This window comes from Grammomys surdaster, unplaced genomic scaffold (genome assembly GCF_004785775.1).
Source record: "Grammomys surdaster isolate TR1022 unplaced genomic scaffold, NIH_TR_1.0 126198, whole genome shotgun sequence".
Lineage (NCBI taxonomy): Eukaryota > Metazoa > Chordata > Mammalia > Rodentia > Muridae > Grammomys > Grammomys surdaster.
Genome location: NW_021621003.1, coordinates 7,175,386 through 7,198,099, shown reverse-complemented (window position 1 = coordinate 7,198,099; position 22,714 = coordinate 7,175,386). Strand labels below are relative to the sequence as shown.

The 22,714-nt window shown below is 38.7% G+C and overlaps 1 protein-coding gene across 2 annotated transcripts in view; it reads right to left on the bottom strand.

Annotated features, from left to right (window-relative positions):
* The window catches only part of Adk (adenosine kinase), a 407,949-nt gene that overhangs the window by 65,252 nt on the left and 319,983 nt on the right, over positions 1-22,714 (bottom strand). For both annotated transcript variants that reach the window (XM_028758526.1, XM_028758527.1), the window contains exons 8-9: positions 15,812-15,847; positions 2,889-3,003 (exon numbers count right to left, since the gene is read on the bottom strand). In XM_028758526.1, the coding sequence (XP_028614359.1) occupies positions 2,889-3,003; positions 15,812-15,847 (151 nt within the window). The remainder of the gene's footprint in view (positions 1-2,888; positions 3,004-15,811; positions 15,848-22,714) is intronic.

Here is a 22,714-nt window from a genome sequence, read left to right as displayed (position 1 = left end):
CTTGAGTCAACTACTTAATTGAATGATTCTCAAAGTGAGAGATGAGAACAGACAGAATAGCTCTATCACCTGAGGGAAAATTTCCTAGAAATACACAGCTCTCCTCCAGATCTTTCCACTGACATCCTCACACACTTGCCGAGGATGCCCGGCCTAATGTTACTCATAAGTGGGATTGTCAGAGTGTGGACGATACTTTAAAAGGGGACCTCTACATTTTTTCAAAATTCACTAGAAGATTTATTTGCATATGACAGCACTGGTCTTTCAGTTATGAGCCTCTATGAGGAAAAAGTGGTTTATAAAGATCATATCTCAAAAGGAGATGGGTCTGTAGAAAAAAAATGGCAAGGGAATTGATTTTTGTTAACATTATTGCTAAATGCCTTAACAGTGTAATCATTTGAAAATACTCTACAGTGTGAGGTTTAAGGCACAATGAGTCCTAATTAGTGCTTTAATAAGTGTGTTAGCACTGCCTTGTACCATTCTGGAATGTCACTTATGGTAAATTAAGGGACACTTTCCCTCCCTATTTTCCATTAGTATTTTAATGCTAGGAGGTGGGAAAAGGCTGATCCATATTCAGTAGAAAAGGAGGGAAAACAATAACAAATTGGCATCTCTTCTGTGAATTGCCCCACAGGCCAAACATTTTTATGTTCTTAATCATTATTAAATGACTTAACATGACACCCAGAGCCTGGCGAATGATTGCATCCTGACATGAGAACGAATTACAAATGAAATGAAAGATCAAGCTGTATTAGAGGACTGCCTCTGGGAAATGAAAATCTTTAATTCTCTTTTATTATTGACATTTATTTGGCTGCCATGAATAACAACACAGCAAAGAGATTCAGCTACACTTGTGCACTGAATAGCTTATCCCAGGGCTCAAAACTGCATTAACATTTATCATGTTTGCTTTTGTAGCTGACACCACTGAACAGATTCTCTATCCATCTTGTATTTATCATGCACTGCAATATACTGCATCCTCTAAGTTCATTTTCATATGGTAGGAACGGCAAGATTAGCTATGACTTGCATCAAATAAATTTCTGATTAGAAGCATTCTTAAGAGTGGTTTAATAAATTTAATAAAGCATAAAGTAAGTTCACAAAAAAATTCAGTTATTAAGATAGGGAGGCCAAATATCAGTCTGGAGAAAATTATGCAAATTGAGAGTGAGGAAGAGGATTGTATGAGACATGATCCAGGATATAGAGAGTCTTAAAATGTACGCTCCACAAAGAGCATCCCAGTAGCATCTTATGAATCTGGAGGTAGGATTACATTTCCTATAAGAAGCCTACATGGTTTGAGTCAGAACTGGTCCACACACTAACAAGATAGTGATCTTGTCTGTGTCATGTAGAGATACCCTTTCATGTGTTATTTCTTTTCTCTACAAAAATTAACACCATGCCTTTTCCGGCCACATCAGTGAAGGACTGCACAGTACCTGGTGCCTTTGTTTACATGAGCCTCCTTAACTGGGCTGCCCCTTATATCCCTCCTAGAATTCAAGGCTTAGCAAGGATATTTGTTTTTTTGGGGAAGTCACTTAACTTTGGCCATTCACTGACTCCTTTTGAATCAAATTTTTGATTTTTGTCTTTTGGTAAGACTACAAACAAGGAAGTTGAGTAAATTATTTCTCGTGTCTCTGTGTAACACATTTTGTTAAAAATGTTACTTCAGTAGGCGTGGTGGTGGATACTTGTTATCCCAGTCAGCACTTGGAAGGCTGAGCAAAGAGAATTGCTCCAAGTCTGAGGCCAGTCTGGGTACATAGAGATTATAAGGTGAGCCTGGGCTACAGAATGAGAGCCTATATCAAAAATTAAAAAAAAAAATATTTAGACTATATACAACACTTGATGTAAATTAATTTTATTTTGCAGATCCTTAAATATTATGTTATATTCAATGTTCAGCTGAACAAATACATTGACTTAATTATATTATTATTTATAAAAATCATTAACTGATTGGATTAAAGATGAACCATTCAGAAAGAATTAACAGACTTACATTTAGCTTGAATAGTAGCTAAAATATAAAGTTGCCTCATATTGAAAATATTAATTAACATAATATGTTTGATTGCTAGATGAAATTTCTATTGAATTTCTATGAATGGTATAAAAACATACATGTGATTTGTCTTCTTCAAGGAAAATCTGAGGTTGTAATTAGCAACCAAGCTCTTTGGGAAGCTGAGGGAGAGGAATCACAAATTCAAGGTTGGTCAAGGTCAATCCGGGTTACACAAGGAATTCAAGGCTAGTACAGGTTATTCAGTGGGACATTCTCTTAAAATATACTGTTATATAAAATAAAGTATAAAAAGTGGGCCAGGGATAGAGTTCAATGGTAGAGCACTTGTTTAGCATGCAAAAGGCCCTAAGTAAGACTTCTAGTATTGGGTTGGCCATGAGTCAGAGGCAGGTGGGTTCCAGGAGAGCCAGGAATACACAGACAGTCAAAAAATAAAATTCCCAGTATTGCAAAAACAAATCAACAGTGACAGAAAAAAATCAGAAGAAATAGTTCTGGATTTGACTTGTTCATAATCGAATAAATGTATTTTATTCTAATGGAAGTGTTTCTATGTAAAAGTTATTGTTTTTGAAAAGAAAGAGATTTCTGGACTGAGAAAATCCCCCCAAATTGCAAAAGCAAATAAGTTTCATCAATTGGCTTTTCATAAATTATAACCTTGAAAAGAAAACCATGTCCGCAGGGGTAGAGGGGAGGAATATGGAAGTCACACTGTAGGAGGCACGCGGTTGAGGAAGGCTCACTGTAGAAGGAAATACAACTTTGTTGTGATTAATCTCTTTTTAACACTGGATTTATCACATAGATCCCACAGTACCTGCAGCCACTATGGTGTCATCTCTCCCTTGTGTGAAGATCACGGTCCTCTGTCTCTTCGAGTTCACCTTTGGAAGAGCCTGAGCCTTTTTGGCTATTTCTTTAATGTCTTTAGTCTATTAATAAGAGGGAAAAAATTATGATCAGTAGGGTAAGGGAAAATTTTATTAGTATGCTTACAATTCTGCTTCTGATGGGACCTTAGTATTTACTATGGCACATTTGAAAAGAGATTTTTAACCATACAAAAATAAAGAGAACAGCTTTATTTACTTATTCCCAAGAGCTTCTGGGGAACAGTCTGACCAAACTTCACATTTATGATAGGATCTTATTTCATCTTCACCTTCGATACCTGCCATTTATTTTATTTCAAAGTAAACCTCAGGCACTTTATAATTTAATCTACAAATGTGTTAACATGTTATCTCTGAAAGGTAATGACGAAAACAGCATATAATCGGGATGTACATGAAAACATTTTGCCTGTCTTATGAAAAGACCCAGGTTCAGTTACCAGTACAAAAACAAACCCAAACTACCTTAAATGTCCTGCTGCTCAGCAGAGTGTTTTTTGGGTGGAGACCGGGTCCATTGGTAGAGTGACTGCCTGGCCAGTACAAAGCCCCAGCACTAGCCCCTATTGCCAGAAAAAAAGTCCTTACCATCAGCAAATAAATATCGAGTCAAATTTCAAATTAAAGTAGAGTTTTAAAGAAGAACTCCTCATCCGTTGTTGAGATGGAGTCTGCCTGGGTAGTCTAGGCTGGCCTGGAATTTGTGATTCTCCTGTATCTGCCTCCACAGGCTGAATTACAACTGTGTGCCCTTCTGCCCAAATGAAGAGTGCTTTTCTTTTTCTAAAGTGTTTTACTTATTATTTTAGACATTTACAGAATATTATTATGCTGGCTTGGGAAATAACAAAATGAAGACAATGCCAACTTTTCAAAGATCTGGCAGAGAAAAAGAAATGATAACCTTACTTTATTCTGTAAAGACTTAAGTTTCCATAGGAAAGGACATTTAAAAAAACATGACATTTAAAGAAAAAAAAAGATATGAGCTTTACATTCATGACGTAGTGTCAGAAATCTGGACTTCATTACCCTCCGTTACCTAATATCACTCTTTTGTGTTCTTTCTTCTAACGGCTCTACTATAATCACATATACATTTGTTTACATATATATGCACTTAAAATATTAAGATATTCATGTTTTTCTTTGTAGATTGGGTGATGATGTTTAATATTATACTCTCTGAGTCCATTCATTTTTTTCTGCAAAGTTTATGATTTTATTTTCATTTAGAGATGAAAAGTAATTTAAATATGTACCAGATTTTCATTATCCATCAATCTGGTGATAGGCATGAGACCTGTTACATTTCCTTGAAGTTCAAGCAGCAATCAATATGGAGGTGGAAATATCTCTATGGTAAGTAGATGTTCTCTGAGTACATACCCAGGAGTGAAATAGCTGTGTTATATGGTAGCTCTATTTTTAATTTTAATTTTTTGAGGAACCTCCAAATTGATATGCATAATTGATGGACTAATTTGCACCCCCTCTGGCAATGACTAATGTTTTTGTCTCTATATCACTGTCAACATTTATAATCAGATTTCTTTCTTATTATTTTCCCACAGATCTGAGGACCAGACCCAGGGCCTTGCCTTGCCTAGCAAGCTGTCTACCTCTGAGCTAAATCTCCAATCCGGTCATCAGATTTCTTGAAGATAGCCATTCTGGGGTGAGGGGACTAGGGATGTTGAATTTAGTACCTCTAAAAATAATTGTGAACATTGTATTTCTTTTGTTGAAAACTATGTATTTCCCATATTTTCATCTAGAAGTTTTCGTTTTCATAGGTCTTTGATCTATTTTGATGTTTGTCCAAGGAGAAAGATACAAACCTAGTTTCCTTCTCCAGTTTTCCCAGTACCCCTGGTTGAACAGACCATGTGTTTGTCTTCTTTATATTTCCTGTCTGAGTGGATAAAACCCTAAGAGGTGCTCACAGCTTCAGACTTGCTCTTCTACCTGCACAGCAGTCTACTGAGATGTAGAGAGTTTGGGACTGGGCACGTTTCTGTTTGAGTGGCTGGCTATATTAATCTAGCTTCATGATGTTTTTATGAGTTTGTTAGAATAAAGTAATTTTTGTATTTAAAAAAGAAAAAAGGGGCAGTTAGGCCTGTATGCTACCACATGCCTGTGATCCTAGCACTGGGAAAGAAGAGGTGGGAGGATTGGTGTGATCAAAACCACCCTGTTCTTGACAGTGAGTAGAGCTCAGCTCTATAGAAAAGCTATCCAGGTCAGCCTGGATAACAGAAACCAATCAAACCAGACCCCAACCAACCAACCAACCAACCAACCAACCAACCAACCAACCAAAGGAACAAGAAAAGAAAAAGAAATAGTTTTTAAAAATTAAAAGTTATTTCTCAAAACTTTAATACTATTTTCTTGATATTCTCTCTCTTTCTCCCCATCTCCTTCTCCCCCTCCCTGTCTCTCAAAGACAGACAGGGTCCCTCCATGAAGCCCTGGCTGTTCTCCAACTGACAGAGATCCACCTGTCTCTGCCTCCAAAGTGCTGGGATTAAAGGTGTGTGCCACCATGCTGAGCTCGATCCTATTTTTCATATCATACAGACTATGAAGTTTTATATCAGTGGTTCTCAACCTGTGGGTTGCCATCCCCTCAGGGGGGTCAAATGGCTCTTTCACAGGGGTCACAGATTAGATGTCCTACATATCAGATAATTATAACATGATTCTTAACTAGCAAAATCACAGTTATGAAGTAGCAATAAAATGATTTTATGGTTGGGGGGTGTCACCACAACATAGTAGTTACAGTAAAAAGTCATAGCATTAGGAAGGTTGAGAACTACTGCTTTATATGATGAATATTTCAACTTGAAAGACAAATTGTAGTGCTAGGTTTAGAGCCCCACACTTGTAATTCTAGCACTCTGGAGGTTGAGGCAGGATAACAGCAAGTTCAAGGCCAGCTTGGACTATGAGAGAGGGGGAAGTGGGGAAGGAAGAAAGACAAAGAAGAAATAAAAAAAAAGAGGCACTAGTTTTAAAAGTCACGTTTTCAACTATTTCATTATTAAGAATAGGTCTCACATACCTACGGTGTCCTCAAACTCTCTATATAGCTATAGTGGGTTTTGAACTCCTGCTCTCCTGTCCCCACCTCTTAAGCGCTGGGTTTACAGGTGGCAGCTGGGATGCATGTACTATTCTGTCCAGTGTATGTGGCGCTGGAATGGAACCCAGAGCCTCACACATTCTAAGTGTGCTCTCTAATGACTGAGCTGGATCCCTGAACATCTTTTCTGGTGTTTTAGAGAAAACCCAGGACTTTGTTCCAAGCACTTCTAATACTCTCTGCAGACTGGGCTTTTTTAGCAGTTTGCTTTATCACTGTGCAAAGTTTCACATATTCATAGAGAAAGAGACATAGACCAGAGAAGTGTTCAACTCTCTAAATGAGGGAAATACAGGAAGAAAAAATTTACATACAAAGAGAAAAATTTAGGTCAGCAAAGCAGGAGTCATAATAGTGTACAACCATGATATAGAACACAAAAACTTTGATATTTCAGGAAGTATGACTGTCAGGCACACTGGCACATGCCTGTGATCTTAGCACGTGGGTTCGAAGTGAAGGCAGGAGGATGGTGAGTGTGAAACTAGCCTGGACTAGCTCACGTTTCTGTGCTCATCTTAAAGGAGAACAAGTCTGATCTTTTTTTTTTTTTTTTTTTTGTTTTTTGAGACAGGGTTTCTCTGTATAGTCCTGGCTGTCCTGGAACTCACTCTGTAGACCAGGCTGGCCTCGAGCTCAGAAATCCGCCTGCCTCTGCCTCCCAAGTGCTGGGATTAAAGGCATGTGCCACCACCGCCCGGCCAAGTCTGATCTTTGATAAGAAAATAAAAACTGATGGTATTAATGGGTAGCACTGGGAAACTGTGATGCAGAGGAGGCACCCTTGGCACCTTCAAGGCCAACAGAATGGGCACAAGATGCTAATTAATCAGAGCAGTGACTGCCTGCTTCATTTACACTTTCCTATCCAGGGGCCCTTGTACTATAATATAGCTTTTCTCCTCTTTCTCAGCCAAAAAGAAAGGCAGAATAATTAATGAATACATAAATAAGTTAATTAATTCATTAAAAATTTGGAGCTAGGCTATTAGAAACAATTTTAGTACGAATATATTTTACTACTAAAAGATTTGTATGATTACATATGGCTCATATTTAATAAAAGGCAGAAGTTTACTCAATAATTTGAGAGCCTAGTCTTATGTAGTATATGAACTTTTTTAAAAAATATTTTAAAATTTTATTTGTGTGTGGGGGCTGGAGAGATGGCTCAGCAGTTAAGAGCACTGGCTGCTCTTCCAGATGTCCTGAGTTCAGTTCCTAGCAACCACATGGTGGCTCACAACCATCTATAATGGGATCTGATGCCCTCTCCTGGCAGGCAGGCATACATGCAGGTAGAACACTTAAATACATACACATAAAAAATAATTTTTTTAAAAAAATAATTTTTTTATCTGTGTGCAAGTGTGGATGTACGTCCTGTGGCATGCACATGAGGGTCAGAGGACAACTTGAAGGAATTGGTTCAGTTCTACTGTGTGGATTCTGGGCATCAAGCTTAGGCTGTCAGGCCTGGCAGGAAGTGCCTCCTGACTTGCCTTGCCTCAGTGTCCAGTTTATGAACTGCAATTCTTGCAACGCTGCTTAAGCAGGTCTCATCTCGTCATCCAGAGATGACGTCTCAGCCTCCAGAGAAACTGAGACTCCAGGTACACGCCATTAGATACAAGTAAAAAAAACTGTCAAGTTTTAAAATGGTGTAAAGAATAAGTTAATGGTAAGATTCCGTAATTTATTTTTTACCAACTCTTTGGAAAGTCACAGCTTACTGTCAGAGCTCTGTAGTTTAATAAAAGAAACTTGCCTCAAATTTAATGTCATAAAAGTGGTCATTTAAGACTGATATAAGCTATTCATATACAAACCAGAAACTGTTCTAAATGTACTCAACCCCTTTTCTTGTATCCAGAGACATAGTTTAAGCCAAATCTTTTCATTGCTCGCTCTAGGATCCCTGTGAGTACACACCTAATCCAAATATCTCACTGTGTATTTAGGATCAACAGCTTACAAGAGATGACTTTATGTAGTGTAAATCCTTTCACAAAACCTCAATTTTTATCTTCACAACACTATAGATTTCTAAGTCCACAGTATCTCCCTGTTCATCTCCTTCTGTCTTTTTCCCTCACATGGAAGAGCTTTACAACACAGTAAACCTAGACTTACTGGTATGACCCTGAATGTTAGTAAATGTCCCTAAGGCTCCATTTACTGATAAAATTAAGAAAATTCTCAACTAAAAGATGTTGGGGCTGGGGGGTGTAACTCAGTGGTGGAGTGCATGTTTGGCATGTGTAAAGTCCTTCATTTCAATCCCTGGGACCAAATCTCCCCTATGGTAGTTAATGTAAAAGGAAAAAAAAGTAACTGTAAAGTGGAGAAAATTGATAAATATTACTTCAACTAATAAGCAACTTATATTAAATTTCCTGAACAAAAGAGGATATTTGTATAGTCCCAATCTCCTCCAAACTTTTTACCCACTCCAATAGAAAGGAGTAAGCTATAGAGAATAAACCAATCCATAACACCTTAGCCCAGTGATCAAGGTTAACATTACCAGCAATAAGACTTTGTGACATCATTTAACCTCTCTGATATGATGCTTTCAGAAGGGCACATCACTCTGTGGTTTTCTTGTTCAAAATGTACAACTTCAACCCACTCACAGGAAAACACTAGACATACTCAAATAAAGAAGGCCATTTTACAAAATGAATAACCATGACTTCCTCAAGGTCACAGACAATGAGGAAAGACCAAAAAAACTGCCAAGGACTGGAAGCTGCTAACAACTAATGACATAAATGTGTCATATGGGAGATTCTATGTTAGACTCTCCAACAGAAAAAGGAAAACTGCAAGAGAGAGTGTTCAGTGGGTAAGGTCACTTGCTGCCAAACTAACTAACGAGTTCTATCCTCAGAACATACATGGGTGGAAGGAAAGAAATGACTCTAACCTCCATATACCTGTGTGAATACCCTCACACAAAATAGAACAAGAGGAATCACTAGTGAGAATGGAATATATCTTGTTTACAGTTTGCATAGGATGTATGTTAATTTTCTGATTTCGGTATTAAACTTCTGTTATTTAAGATGTTAACAGTAGGGACGGTAGGCGAAATGTAAGTGTCGATGTAATTTTCTAAAACTAAAGTTATTTTTACCGTAAAAAGGTGAAGTTAGGCATGGAGTACATGTCTGTAATTCTAGCATTAGAGAAAAACAACGCAGAAGGATCCTGAGTTTGAGGACAATCAGGGCCACACAGGAGACCTTATCTTAAAAAGAAAAATTCTGTTCCATGATCACTCCTATAATCTCAGGATATAGGAGGGTGAGCAAAGAGGATCAACAGGAGTTCTAGGTCATGGGGATCCATAGTGAATTTAAGACTAGCCTGGGCTATGGGGAATGAGATCTTGTTTCAAAAAAGAAAGAAGGCAAGGCTGGAAAGTTGGCTCAAGGGTGAAGACCACTTGCTGGTCTTACAGAGGACTCAGGTTTGATTCCTAATGGCAGCAAGGGGCTGCTCACAACTGTCTTTACCTCCAGTTCTAGAGGATCCAAAGTCCTCCGGCCTCTGCAGGTGGTAGCACACATGTGGTGCACACAGATACACAGGGGCAACTTGTCATATACATAAAATAAAAATAAACAAAACCAAAGAAGGAAAAGTTGTGGAGATGAAAGCAGGTCAGTTGAAAGAGCTTAATGTAATTACTGTATGCTAATACAATCCTAATTTTGTTCCTCTTAAAGATTCTCATTTTAATTCTCCCTAAAACTTTCTATTCTGTACGATGTTCCTCTAATCCCTAGAAAGGGCCTAAAAATTACTGAGTACTTAAAAGTCAACTATATATATAATACTAAGGAAAAAGATTCCCAGGGGGTGAGGGCAAGAGATGAATGTTCAGAGTTGAGCTATGAACCATTGCAGGGCTTAAAGGGGTCCCTAATGTTAATTTCTCTATATAGTAGACACTACAATGTCCTCTAATGTACTCAAACATATTCACTGGGCCTTTCCTACCCTAGGCTGTAGGTCTCGCAGTACATCTCATCCTGCAGATGAAGAGACTGACTAGATCAAAGACTTTAAGTATGCAGGTGAAGGTTATAAACAGAAGCACTGCAGCCAGGATTGCCACCCCAAGTCTGCCCTTAGGATTCTCAGTGTTTGGCACCACTTCTTCCAGGCTACCCAGAGTCTGCTGCTCTATGAACTCTGTGACGTGCCTTTTGTTACTATCAAGTATAGACTGCTCTTCCCCAGTCATCTTTTCTGCACATTCTCAAGCTAGTCCTGATCTTTGTATCTTTAATTAAAGGTGCTTTTTCCAAGTTGTGTTTATACCATAAATTCCAATGTTTATGTGTTTAGATACTCGACATTCGTCAAGCCCATCCTGAAGCCCAACCTCCTCTTCTAGTATGCTAGAACATGGTGGAGGAAAACATGAGGTCTGTAAGGAAGGGGACCAGACTTGGAGAGTTGAGCTCTGCTTATCCAGGCAGTATCAGTGAACTGTGCAGTCTGCAACATGTCATATAGCCTGGGTTTCACCTGTCGACCTATCTTCCTCTCAAGGTTTCTAGAAGTATTAACTGTACTGGTGACACACTGAAAAGATTTTAAAACTGTAGCATTTTATAACACATATAGTTGTGCTTTTATCAACTCTGGTTTAGTATAGTATCATCTTCTGTTATTTTAAAGACTATATTTTCTTCCATCAGCAAAATGTTTTGGTGGGTAAAGACTCCGTGCCAAGTGCGATGACCAGGGTTTGATCCCTGGGACCTAAATGGCGAAAGGAGAGGACTGATTTCCACACGTTGCCCTCCAACCTTCATACCTGCACTGTGGTACATGCCACCCAATAAATGAGTGAACGGTTTCTTTTTAAAAAGAACACATTTTCTTCCTTCCACTCTCTTGTTTTCATTTCATTTTCACCAAGCAGGTGATACAAATGTTTGAACATTGTCCCTGTCTGTCCCAGCTGTGGCATTCCCATGCACTGCTCCACTCAGCTATACCATCTTCTGTGACCTGCCAATCTCCAGTCAAGTCTCAAGCTACCTTCCTCACTTGACTCAACCCAGAGATGTTGGCCTTGTGGAGTATACAGTACATTGTGTTACCACTGTGTTCTTTCTTGTTTGGAGGTCTTTGTCCCTTGTTTCCTCTGTTTGAAGTGTGTCTTCTTAGCTGACTGCTTAACTGGCTTTTTTTTTTTCTTCTTTTGTCACTGTTAGATAGCTCTATTTGTCAGATTTTAACTTTCTTTTCTTTCTTTAAAAAATTATTACTGTGGGTGTTGGGGACACATGTCTTCTACAACACATGTGCAGTGGCTTCGCAGAATTGGTTCTTTCCTTCTATCTTTTTTCTGGGTTCTGAGGAACAGTATTAGAAAACTATCTGATCTGTGTCTCCTAGTCTGTTTTAAAAATTGTGCTCCTTTGGGACCCAGACACCTTGGAAAGCACCAGTGTACCCCTTTCGTCAGCAGGACCTGACATAGGTCTTATTTTCAGAGACTGTAACAGTTCTCTGCAATCCTAAAATTTGTGCACAAGAACTTAAGTGTCACTTGAGAGAGATCCCAGGGAACCATTACTTCCTGGTTATGCTCTGTAGATTTTCTCTATACTGCTGATCAACAGAACTTTTTGAGACGAAGCTATCTGTACTGTCTAATAAAATAGCCATCATGCCCACAGGCTATGGAGTACAAGAAGTGTGTATAGGAAGACAGGGTAAGTGCATTTTGTTTTGTTTTTAAAGATAGTTTCACTGTGTTTTAGACTGGTCTCAAATCCATGGGCTCCAGCCATCCTCCCGCCTTAGCATTCAGGATAGTTGGTACTACAGAGCTGCAGGTACACCTGGCCTTGAATTTTAAATTTTAATGTAATGTTAAATAATCTTAACTCGAGCAGCCAAGTGTGATCACTGGACCATGCAATTCTATACTTTGTCATGCAGTGTTACAAGGTGATTGAATCTCTCTGGCCAGAGAAAGGCTATGGTGCTCTCTGATGTTCTGGGTAGTCAGAGGCTGGGGGAAGAAGGGAAGTGGAATAAGATCACTTTGTTCCCCATGTGGAGAGAACATTATGCCTTAGACACCTACAAGAGAAGAACAATCTTTGCTCAGAGTCATGAAGAATAAATGACTCAATGGTTTGAATTCCTTTCAAAAATTGGCACAGATTTCTGTTGCGGAGACAATGAAAATATGGATAACTAAATTTAGGTTTTGGAGGCATTTTCTTCATTTTATTTAATTCACATCTGTTTATGACAGTTTTTAAAAGGCTTTATAATGAAGGCTGCTTTTAAGTACCTTGTTTTTATTTAGATTCTAACAATGTAAACCTTTAATCAGTTCAGTCCAAGAAAAGGAAGACTTAACAGCACACTGCAGTCTGAGCTGTTTTTCCAGAATAATAAAAGGCCCCACGAAACTCTTTACCAAGAATTGTCATTTTAAATTCTTAGCAGGTCTGTCATTTAAATCAGGCGCTATGCAATTTTCCATCACCCACATAGAGAAACCCACTCTCCTGCCTTTTGCTCTGCCTACCTCCAGCCTTTATCTCCTTCTCCAGTGCTCTCATAAGCTGCTGCTTCTCACTAAAGAAATGCCCAATTCATTTTAAAGATTAAAGATGTTTAAAAAAAATAAAAGATTATCTAGAATTTGCAGAGAAATCCACCAGGGCATCATAAACAATGCTGCTGAGGGTCCTTCCTGATGGATAAACACAGGTTATTTTTAGAGGTGTTGGGCTGGCAGTCAGATCACTGACGGCAACACTCTGTGGTTTTGGGAAAGGATTGGGATTAATAACAGAAAATAAGGGAGGGCAGGGGTGCTGGTAGGAAGGAAGGATGCTTGCCATTCTGTTCTTTCAATCACTCCGCTTGTTTAAAAAAAATTCAGAGCCAATATTAAAGCAGGAGAGAGAAAATACAATTTTTTTGGTCTGGTTTGTTACACTAGACTTGGAAGCATGAGAACACGTCCATAGACAGAAAATTGTTAAGATGAAGTGATTTAGTCTTGCTTTATACGAGAGTACTACACTCTCTATCTATGCTTTCGTATTTTTCTCTAATGAAGTAAGAAAACTTTAATGACATTATAAGAATCATTGATTTCTCAGACAGCATTCCACACATGGGTTGTATCTTTATTAACAATGCTGACTTGAGGCTACTCGATTCATGGCTTGTATATATTCTGCAATGCTTCTAATGCTTTTGGGGATCCATAGAGGGACATATCAAGACACTGTGTGCTTTAGTAACTCTAACACAGCACTGCCAACATCACTGGTGGAGCTGTGTTTGTATGTCAGAAGGTAATGGGGTAAATGATTATGATAATCATCACTTTGCTTACACACTCTAATCCATTATGGCAGACTACGACAAAGGGAAACAAGTTTTAAATCAGTAAATAGGAACTAATGAAAGGTTAATATAGTGCTGGTTAGCAGGAAATAGAGAACACAATTTATTGCTAAGATTGAATGTAAACCAGGTATACTTAGAGCAAAGAACTCAAGAAGAAATAAGGTCTATACTAGGCTTACTAACTCCCCCCAAAAATCATAGGAGCACTACAGAATTGAGATTTTTACTATATGCATGTTATATGCCTTTCTGCAAAAATAATCATGGAACTCAAATACTTTTGTTTAAATGATAGCACAGCTGACAGGTACAAATTTACATCCTAAAACTTTTTATCTATGAAGCATTTGGATTTGTAATATTTGAGAATATTAGATTTTAGTATAAAAACTTAGCAGAGTTAAAACTTTATGATTTGAGCCAGGGTCTCACGATGTATTATCCCTGGCTGGCTTTGAACTCAGAGATCTGTCTGCCCCTGCCTCTAGAGCATAGGAATTACAGGAATGTACACAGCCATGCCTGGGGGTAAAACTTTAAAAATGACTGAAAGCATTTACATATATTCTCACAATCAAGACACTTGTTTTAGATGTCTGTGTGTGTATACATGAGTGCTAACTCCCTAGCCTCACATTAAAAAAATTACATTAGTTTAGTGTATGTGTTCACACATGTCTCAAAGCTCTAGTGTGGAAGTCAGCGGTCATGGCACCTTTATCTATGAGGCACTTGGTGGCCCCACACTGCATTTGTGAACACTCTCCTGCCTCATCTGGTCTTATACAGCAGTTGTCAGTTTGGGAAATTAAGTAATAAGTCAAGCAATTTTAGAAACCCCTTCCTACACTACTTCTACAATGACTCAAATGTGGTAAAACAATGAAAGCAAACATCTAAGAAGTCAACAATTATGTCATTTTCTTTTGTTTCAGACAACTGAGAGAATTCTTAGAGGCATGCTCATTGTCTTCCTCTATGATGAAGAAGAACTGTTTCTGGTTTATACAGTTACCATACATGTATATTATTTTGTTTCTTAATGATGAATCTGCTTTTAATACATTTTATTAATAGTTGTATCACAAATTCACATTTCTTTAAGGAGCTTAAAGCTTGCTCAGTATTGTTAAATCAACACTCAGTTTCTATATGTGGTAGACAATACTGAGTATGCAAATGAGGGTAGAGTTCCTAAATCTCAATTACATTTATAAGTTACATGAGCGGGGTGGCTCAGCCAATAAGGGTGCTTGCTGCCAAACCAGACAACCTGAGTTCAATACCCACACCCACATGGTAGACCTGATTCCAGGCAGTTCTCCTCAGAGCTCCAGACACATGCTGTGGCAGGCAAGTGCCCTCCTACCAAATAAATAACATAATTTTAAATACTTACTCTAGTCATATAATATTACAAGTTGATGTATAAAACACAGCATTTGACATTGTTCTGGCTCACTATTGTAGCCATCAAAGATTCATAAACTCAGCTAATTATCTGTCAATTAACCTGGGTTCATACTGAAGGTAGTGTTTTCTAACAGTCAATTAGAAGATAGATATTATGCAGACAGAAACATGGTCTTGACTGTATCTTAATTTTGCCAACAACAACCGCTGGAGTTTTGAATCTTGACAAGAGTATCCTTCTATTAGGTAAACAGAATTGAGACCAGAAAATTAAGGCTAATTATCAATATTTTCCTTACAAAAAAATTATCTTATGCTATTTTTAAAAATATGAAAGGGAGACAAGACTCAAATAAGAAGCTCATAAGCCAGATTGAAATTAATCAGCCCCTAACAACTGGTAAGTACAACCTTTGGAAATTAATTTGCATAACGATAATTTACGTGTGATAGGGCTGAACTTATTTAAGTGACATTCTAGCTCACTATTCTGTCTTGCCCCACCACTGCTTCAGCACTAAATTCGTATGAAATGTAATGCAGCTAATGAGGTAGCTTTTTAACTGAACAAACTGACAGGCCCCATATCTGCAGAGGCAGCTTGAAACTGTGCCCAACCTCTTGGCTTCCCAAGAGGCTTTTCAAAATTCAATAAATAACATCTGTAGGCGATGTTGGGTGCAGACCTAGCAGAGTGCGTCATAACACTGTGCTGGCAGAACAAAGAAACCATGACGACTGCCAAGTTTCCATAGCAACTGCAGCGAGGCTCTGAGAGTATAATAGCACATCAATCACTGTCCAAAAGAACTTCATTATCAGCTAGAAAAAACCTTTAGGATCTGTTTAGTGTGCAATTGTGGGTTAACTCACCTCAAAGCCTTGCTCTCTAGCAAAAGTGGCAGCTTCCTGGAATAAAAAAAAAAAAAGGACAGTTAATTATAAAGTGCCAGATAATGAAGAAATAATTCATTTGGAAACTCATTCAGTCTTCTTTATATACAATTATCTCAATATTCTCACATAGATTAATTTTTATATTTACCCTAGAAATATTTCCTTTTTTGTCTTGGCATGAAAAACAATGGGCCACATGGTGTCAACACACTTCACAAGCCAGAACAGGGGAGATGCGGCATGTGTTTTTACAGTGGCTGCCAATGAGTTCAGGTGTTCTGACCTCACTCGGAAAGGAAAGACACTCACTTGAAACCCAAGGATCATGCTGGTGGTTGCATTTGTAATTAAAACAGTACCTCTCAGAAAGCTCTTCTGGAGACGTGAATGCCTGCTAATAGATGTGTGTAGATGCTGAAAACAATTATTTCAAAATCCCATGATGAGATTTATAGAGACAGGGATCACCAGTGGTTGTTAGAGTCGTTGGTTGAAGATGGCAGGGAACCAGCACTTCTCATGGAATCAAAGCAGCACAGATTACCTGCTGGCCTTGGGGAGTGAAGTGTAACTTTATAATGGAAGGGATCGCGCTGTCGCCACTGTAACCCTGGGATCAAGCCTATTGGTTAGCATCCCTCATAGTGGGATCACCAAATGTTCTGTGACCATTATGATGGGGAATGGAGTTCACGGTATCAACCAGGAAGTATTTTGGCCAAAATATCTTCACACCAATTAACCAAAACTTTAGTCCAGTAACATATTTATGACAAAAAAGAGAGGAACAAATTAAAGGAGACAGTGAACAAATCTGTAAGATGGGCACATTTATAAGGCAATTAGTACTGTTTCTTTAACTAATGGTAACCTCAAAGAAAACTGGGAGGGGAAATGAACAAAACCAGCATATAACTGCATCTTATTTTAAACAAACCAGTCGTGAAAGGCATTTGAACAGAGGTAATTTGAAAATCAGAAGATATAAGGAATCATCGGTTTCATATTAGGAATGATCAGTGTGACAAAAAAAATGTCGTTAACTTTTAGAGCTGTGTCCAGAAGTATTTAAGAGGTAAAATGTTACACACAAAATTTGTAACTTGGAATACTTTGGGGGATCAAAAGAAAGAAAATTTGACAAAACTGTGAAACCCAGGTACATGATATATGGGCTGAAAACTTCCACTCTATATACACCTCACCCCGACTCTCATGGGGTCTTGCTGTATAGCCCTGGCTGGCCAGGAAATGTTATTCAGCAAGACTAGCCAAAAACTTGTAGATCCACTTGCTTCTGCCTCCCAAGTGCTGAGATTAAAGGTTTGGGCCACTATGCCTGGCTTTTGTCTAAGAGGAAAAGGTTACAAAAGCTAGCACTTAAAGAATTTTTAAAAATTCTTATAGACAAAGTTCTTCTAGCCTTTATATATATGAGCACAATTTAATGAACATTATGACATACTCTAATGCTTTTCTAACAGGCTACTGAAAGACAAAACAAAACAAACCACCCCCCAACCACAAAAATACCCATATCTATGTAACTAAATCTTTACGCTTTTACTGTTTAGCTTGTACTGTGCATACATTTTAATTTTAGGAATGATAGAAAATGGAGGCAATGTTACTTTTCATTTCTACTTCCCTCTTGAAAGTGAAAAAAATTGCAGACAACTGTCAAGAGTCTCTACATCTTAACTTACATTCCTCTGAAATTATCTTTGCCAAGAGATATTAATAGAAGGATGGGATATGAGCCCAAGTGGTAAGCAGATCCAACTCAACTAGAACGACTGCTGCACCAAACCATGTAAGGCAGAAAGTACAGTCAGTGCCTTTAAAATAAATGTGGATGATTCCTCCACGTTGAGGGAAATACTCATTAAGAAATTCATGCATATACTTATGGCCCACTATATTAATAACAGAGATTTAGAGAATCTACACTTTTGGGGTGTGGAAAGGTCAAAAATGCATGATTATAGTTGAACAGTGGAGTTAACAGGAAGTCTTAAGCTGAGTTTAGAATCTCATTCACTAGAGAAATAGCAGGCTGACTAGTGAGCCACAGTTGACACACACACACACACACACACACACACACACACACACACACACACCCCAACTCTTGACGAATGGTTCAAGCAAGCAAGGTTACTCTCTTCAATTTCCTTACAAAACAATGTTTATAGTTCACAAAGTTAATAATATTTGCTGGCTGAGATATCAAGGCAATAATAATGTTGAAAAGATATCAATGTATTGTTTTCTGAGCAGTCATAAATTAAGTACATGAATTCTTAAACAAATAATGCAACTGAATAGCTCTGGTGAGAACTACTACTATACTTAATATTATTTTGGGTTTATTGGTTTTGTGTATGAGTGTTCGGCCTCCATGTATATTTGTGTACCATATGCATAGTTGGTACCTGCAGAGGCCAGGAGAGGGCATCAGATCCCCTCGAATTGGAATTACCAATGGTTGTGAGCTACTGTGTGGGTGCTGGGAACCAAACCTGCATCCTTTATAAGAGCAACAAGTACTCTTAACAAGTAAGCCATCTCCCCAGCCACTAAGAACTACTTTTCATGTCCAGCCTAGGCTACAGTGAGTTGCAGGACACAGGGTGGGAGTGAGAGGGCTTCAGGGTCATTAAAAGAAAAGGAATCTGTAGAATTAAAATTGTACCATAACAGAGAGACTAAAAGTCTATGTAATAGTTAAACTGAGGCAAGGAGCAGTACTGGGGACTGAACTCAGGGCCTCAAGGTGCTAGAAATGCCACATTACCAAGTTAAATCCCATATCTGGGATATTATTTGTATGGAAAAGGTTCTCAGGTAGCACAGGCTGGATTTGAACTCTTTAATCCTCCTGGCTATGAGTGCAGGATCATAGAAGTGTGTCACCATGCCTGCCTATATTGTTTTATTTTTTAATGCCAGCTTTTTTGCTCATATACTAATAACAATAACTTGGTAAGTTACAGAATGGCAAGAATATATAAAACATATTTATCTATGTATTTTCTTTTAGACGGGAGCTCACTATATAACCTAAGTTGGTCTGAATCTTGGTATGTCGTCTGAGCTGGCTTTGAACTATCTCTGTTCCTGACTCCATCTCTCAAGTGCTGGGATTTTAGGTTGTGCCACTGTGCTTGGCTTTAAATTATTATCTTGTAAGGAAGGCATGCCTCAGGACATTTCCACATATGTAAACAGTTCCAAGTACCCACACATTTCTGGCTTAGGATGGACATACTTACAAAAAGCCAACTCAATTTTCTATCTTTGTGCCTCTTCACACAGGCTTGCTGAGCTGTGCCCTACCATCAGAACAGCTAAATCCTTATTCTGTGCCTTAAAATGATCTTATCTTCTGGTGTCCCTCACCTTCCTTTGATCTTGGACTGGAGCCCCAAGTCACACCATTAGAGCTGGCAGCTGTCTCACATCGCTGTGGACTCTGTTGCACTAACCTCTGATCTGAAGGTGTTTGTAGATACACTGATGGAAAGGCATTTATTTTTCTTCCCTCTTAGCAAAACAAACAAAACAACAGAGGGGAACAGTTTGACCCAGGAAGAACTTTAAGCAGAATTTTTGCTCTCAGATTCACCGCATGAAAGAGCAGAGAGAAAAGGTATTAGGTTAGAAAACAGGGAAGACGGAGTGAGCATGGACGGTGGGCAGAAAAGTAAGGCAGGTTCCAAGTATCAGGAGTGATTCCAAGTGAACTGATCACACTAAATTGAAAAGGACTTGTTAGTGTGCCATTGCCATGAAAGTGAGAAAAGAAAACAAGCAAGTCCCCATCTGTGCTGCCCCAGGGCGCCTCTACTGAGTTTCACAAATCTAATGAAGCAGTCAGGTTAAAATCCTGCCACTGAGTGGCTGTGACACGTGGGGAGCAGCTAGACTAGAGAGGCAGGGCGGTTCCTGACGCAGGTGATTATCCATGTGATAATCATTGTATTTACAGGCTTTCCATTTTAGACCTGACATTAAAAAACACAAGGAGGAGGGATTAAGGAGATAGAACACCGACAGAGGTTTCCTGCTCCCTGAGTACAGCATTTCCATTCATGCATGGCGAGCAACACAAGCAAAACCAAACAGGTCTGAGAAGACTTTCTGATCAGCCTGCACTTCACACTGACACTTGCTTCTGTCCTGATCACTTCACCATTATGCTATTTCATGTCATGTTTTCAGAATCCCATTGTTGGATGTGCTATAACACAGCATCATTTGTCCTTTACAATTAAGGAAATTCATATAATGTGTCTTTTGCAGTAACAGAGTCATTTTTTCCTTCTGGGAATGAGTGTTGTCAATGAAATGACACATAATTAGCATCTTCCTGTTGTCCACACCAAGCCGCTTAGGAGCTGCCAGAGGCTCATGGGTTCACTGCCCAGGCTTGAAGCATGGTGATCAAAAACCACCAGATACGGATTTTGAAGAGAAGTTTAAAAAACATTAACAAGTTATTAAAGAAGTACCATCCTAGGCCAGGTGTGGTGACACACACACCTTTAATCCCAGCACTCAGGAGGCAGAGGCAGGCAGATCTCTGTGAGTTTGAAGCCAGACTATTCTACACAGTGAGTTCAAGGACAGCCAGGGCAACCTGGCTTCAAGAAAAACCTTGTTTCAAAAACCCAACCAAACAAACCCACCGCCAACCCCAAAGGACAATCCTCAGATTATCTGAGAGAAAAGCAAGTAGATGTTTGTGTGCACAAAAGACAATGATTTCTTTTATCATCAACTGATGAGAAAACTCCTTTTATTTTGTCTAATGTACACAAGTTCTTACTTAAATAAAGCAGAATTAATGGAATTGATATCTCACTAAAGCTGCAATTTGTTCATGCTCATTTCAATCATTTGTAAACAGTTATTATAGAAATACAATTTCTGCATATTGGCCTGAAATCATTAGAAATTTTCCAAATCTAGTTATTATAGGGAAGGTTTTTTTTTTTTTTTTTTGTGATTACCTAGGGTTTCCTCCATAGATGGGTATGACTATTACCCTGCATTACTATCATAGCTTATGGCCTTGACCCTCCTACATTCTGTGCTGCACTTCAAGACAATGGGCCCAAGTCAGAGCTACCATCTGCTTGTTACAGTCCTGTACCTGCATCTTAGGCGTGAGGGGTCCTGGGTATAGGCTGAAACAGAAAGGGGAAGGAAGGTTCAGGTTAGACCCTCAGACAGCAGCCCACTCATCTGAAACACTAGTCTAATATCACTCATAGCACCATTTTATTGTTACAGACAGCAGAGGACTCAAGGGTTTGGCAGTGTGGCTCTCACTGGAACCTCCAAGATCTTTACCCCAGTCCTAGGAGTTGAGAGGAAGATACCCAGGGAGAACAGGGCACTAGACCAATGCTTCTTTTTCACATTGTTCACCTTTATCAGAAAAATATTTACTCCTAAATATGGATTTAGACTAAGAGCATCTGTTAGGATAAAGGGCTTCAGCTGTTGCAGATCATAAAATGATAAGAGATGAAAAAAATACTACTCTAAGTCCTAACTAGGGTAAAATGGATGAGTCTAAGGCATGATGACACCTCTTGTCCATTTTTCTAACTAGAACCTACTTATAATATTTTCTTTATACAAACAGAAGATTCAGACCTTTCTTTATTCAGAGGCATGATGCTCTTTCTGAATGGCTTTCTCTGCAGGAACAGGCAGCATGGGAAGAGTGTAGGGCTTGAAGGAAAAGACACCACAATCCAGTTTTACGGCCACTTTGCTGTGGAGCAAGTCACTTGGTGTATTGGTTCATCTGCTGATTCATTAAATTTTGCTCACTTTGGGCTAATACTAATTTTATTGTATTATACTAATAAAATGGAAACATTTCACAGAATACTGCAAAGACACTGCCTACTGAATTTAAGTTCTTGGATAGTTCTTAAAAACTAGAAGACTAGAATACATTCAACGGTCTAACTTATCTGAAAGGCATGTGTTGCAGCAGAGGGCTTCAGGGATCTCTGACTCTGGTACCCAGATCCTTGGACAATCTTTCCTAGAGTATGGGCTACAGCTAGAAACTTGCTTCTAATAAATGACCAAAGAGATGGAGTGTTTAGTTCATCCTCTTTAGCCCGTTTCTTTTCTGTCTATCTTACTCTATCTATGAAATTCCATACGCTTGAGGACCCTCATGGAGAGGAAAATGGATGACACGCAGAGAGCGTCACAGTTTTTACAACAGACATTTCAGCAAGGTGACCAAAACCTTGGGTTACATTCTAACTAGTCCTGTGACAGACCCTTAATCACAGGTACCAAAACTTCAAGCAATATCACAGTGTGGTCAGAAGATCAATTACAGGGTAAGCAAATTATGGAAAGAAACTTTAGATACATGTTTTTAGAACACTCTGGATAGCTCAGTAAGGTTAACTATTTCTTTCTAACTGGGAAATGCCCTGTACAAAGAATTCTCTCTCTCTCTCTCTCTCTCTCTCTCTCTCTCTCTCTCTCTCCCCCCCCACCTCTCCGCATCAGGTTTTTCAATTTCCATGTTATATGTTATTCTAGGCAATGGTACGCTTACTGAGACTGCAGTAAGATTTTAAGTAGTGCTGGAATACTCAGGTGAGAAAAAATATTGATTTAAAGTCTAATATCACTGTGAGGTCTCTAACAGCTGTGGCAGCGATGCACCTCCACGTCATACTAAATTTAATGATAAATTCCTGTTGTTTCTTTTACATATCACATATGGCAGAATATAAAGACACACTGTTTAAGCTTCTGAATGTTTTCTTGTGCTGTTCTTCTGAGGATGAACTATATTTTCTTCATGCTATCTATAAAATCACTTATGTTTTT